Raw genomic sequence first — 2,058 nt, forward strand, 5'->3', positions numbered from 1 at the left:
TTGTGAGGCTCAAATAAGGTAATAAATGTAGAACATTTAGGACAGTGCCTGGCACACAGCATGCCCTCCATGTGCGGCTGTTCTGCAGGTGGTGTTAATGGGGAGGTATTACTCAGGGTGTGGTATAGACCAGGGATGTGGGGATCAAAGCCTGGTCACAATTGTTTTCCTTGTCACTATGTGTCAGGTGAGTATAGAATTAGAGGTGAAGAGGAGGGTCTCCCAGGAAGTGACCAGTGTAAGCAAAGACAGAAGGAAGGAGAAAGAACACAAATTTTAGTTTGGATCCTCAGGAGATGCAGGATGAAGTCGTTCTGCTGGGTTCTCAGCTCCCTGTGGCCTCTCAGAATCCACTACAAAGGCTAATTTCTGCCGGCAAATCTCCATGGCACATTTGCATCTTTTCTGGACACAGGTCTCCAACAGGATCTTCTCCTCGTCTCCCCAAGGATGGGTCTCCAGGGAATGTTCTGCTTCCCCCTGGGGCTCTTCTTTGGCTCCGTGCTTTTGGGGGCCTCGGCCCCGGCCACCCTTGAGCCTCACGGCTGCAGCGACAAGGAGCAACAGGTTACTGTCAGCCATACCTACAAGATTGACGTGCCCAAGTCCGCTCTGGTCCAGGTGGAGACTGACCCTCAGCCCCTCGGTGATGAGGGGGCCTCACTGCTGGCCCCAGGGGAGGCCGAGGATCAGAACATCATCTTCAGGCACAACATCCGCCTGCAGACGCCACAGAAGGACTGTGAGCTGGCGGACAGCGTCCAAGCCCTCCTGGCCCGAGTGAAGAAGTTGGAGGACGAGATGGCGGAGGTGAAGGAGCAGTGTAATGTCCAGCGTTGCTGCCAAGGAGCTGCTGGTGAGCTTACCATCTGGTATTCATCCAACAAACAATCGATGGGCACCTCCTATGTGACAGGTGTTCTCTGGGAGTCCGGTGTGCTCCCACCTCCCTCTGGGTTTTCTTAGGGTGGGGTAGGGGTCTCGGCCTTGGCACTGGCTCCAGGAAGCATCTGCCAGCCTCGGTAGAGAGGGACCACCAGTGAGTCTGGACTCCTGAGTTTACGCTTCTGGGTGCTGTTTGACCTGTGGATCCAGTCTCTACAGGGAGGGGAAGCAGTGGGCAAGACAGGAAGGATGGTCAGCGTTGGAGGTAGACAGGACTTGATACAAATGCATTTTGCCATTTTTTAGTTGTGTGGCTCTGGGTCAATTCCTTAAGTTTCCCAGACTGCCCAATGAGGATAAATCTATCCACTAGTCTAGTTCGGAGGACTACAGATGATGTACATAATTTTCCTGGTCCATAGTAGATAATTCCAAGTATCGGGTGGTATTTGGCACACCTTTTTATGCTGGAGGAAGTGCTACCATTGAAAGTGTCTCCTAAATACCAGGCACAGAACTAGGCACCAGGGACACTGCCGTGAATGAAATGGATGGAATTAGCGCCAAGAGGGGGGCCTGCACGTCCAAGCTTTCTAGGAAGGAGAGAGGGTGTTCTGAGAAACAGGAGCAGCGCTGTTGATGGCCTCTTGCTGCTGCCTGGGGGTCAGAGCGGGGAGCCTGGCTTCCCTTGTCCCACCCCTCACCCCCTTAGTGAGACATGGCTATTTTTAGCTTCTGCGGGCCCACTTAGCCAGGATTTAGTTTGGGCTCATCTCCCAAGGACCCAAAGTTGCTAGGACCAGCAACCTCCAGCCAAAATAAGACAAGCTTCAGTGGGACGCCTGGGTGGCTCAGTCGGTTAAGCAGCCGACTTGGGCTCAGGTCATGGTGTCTCGGTTGTGGGTTCCAGCCCCACGTCGGACTCTGTGCTAACAGCTCAGAGCCTGGAGCCTGCTTCGGATTCTATGTCTCCCTCGCTCTCTGCCCCTCCTCTGCTCACATTCTGTCTCTCTCTCAAAAATAAACAAGCGGGGCTGCGGGGAAGGAGAGGCCTGCACCCCCCAGCCTGCTTCCTCTCGCCGGCAGGTGCGAGCGGCCACTGCAGCGGCCACGGGACCTTCTCCCCGGAGACCTGCGCCTGCCGCTGCGAGCAGGGCTGGGAGGGCGCCGCGT

General features: G+C 55.2%; 1 protein-coding gene across 1 annotated transcript in view; it reads left to right on the plus strand.

The window, feature by feature from the left end:
• The first annotated feature begins 450 nt into the window (after window positions 1–450).
• TNN (tenascin N) overlaps window positions 451–2,058 on the plus strand; it is a 54,042-nt gene continuing 52,434 nt past the window's right edge. Inside the window, 2 exon segments of the mRNA XM_029933083.1 lie at window positions 451–856; window positions 1,972–2,057. Coding sequence (XP_029788943.1) covers window positions 451–856; window positions 1,972–2,057 — 492 coding nt within the window.

The sequence above is a fragment of the Suricata suricatta genome, chromosome 3, assembly GCF_006229205.1.
Source record: "Suricata suricatta isolate VVHF042 chromosome 3, meerkat_22Aug2017_6uvM2_HiC, whole genome shotgun sequence".
Taxonomy (NCBI): Eukaryota; Metazoa; Chordata; class Mammalia; order Carnivora; family Herpestidae; genus Suricata; species Suricata suricatta.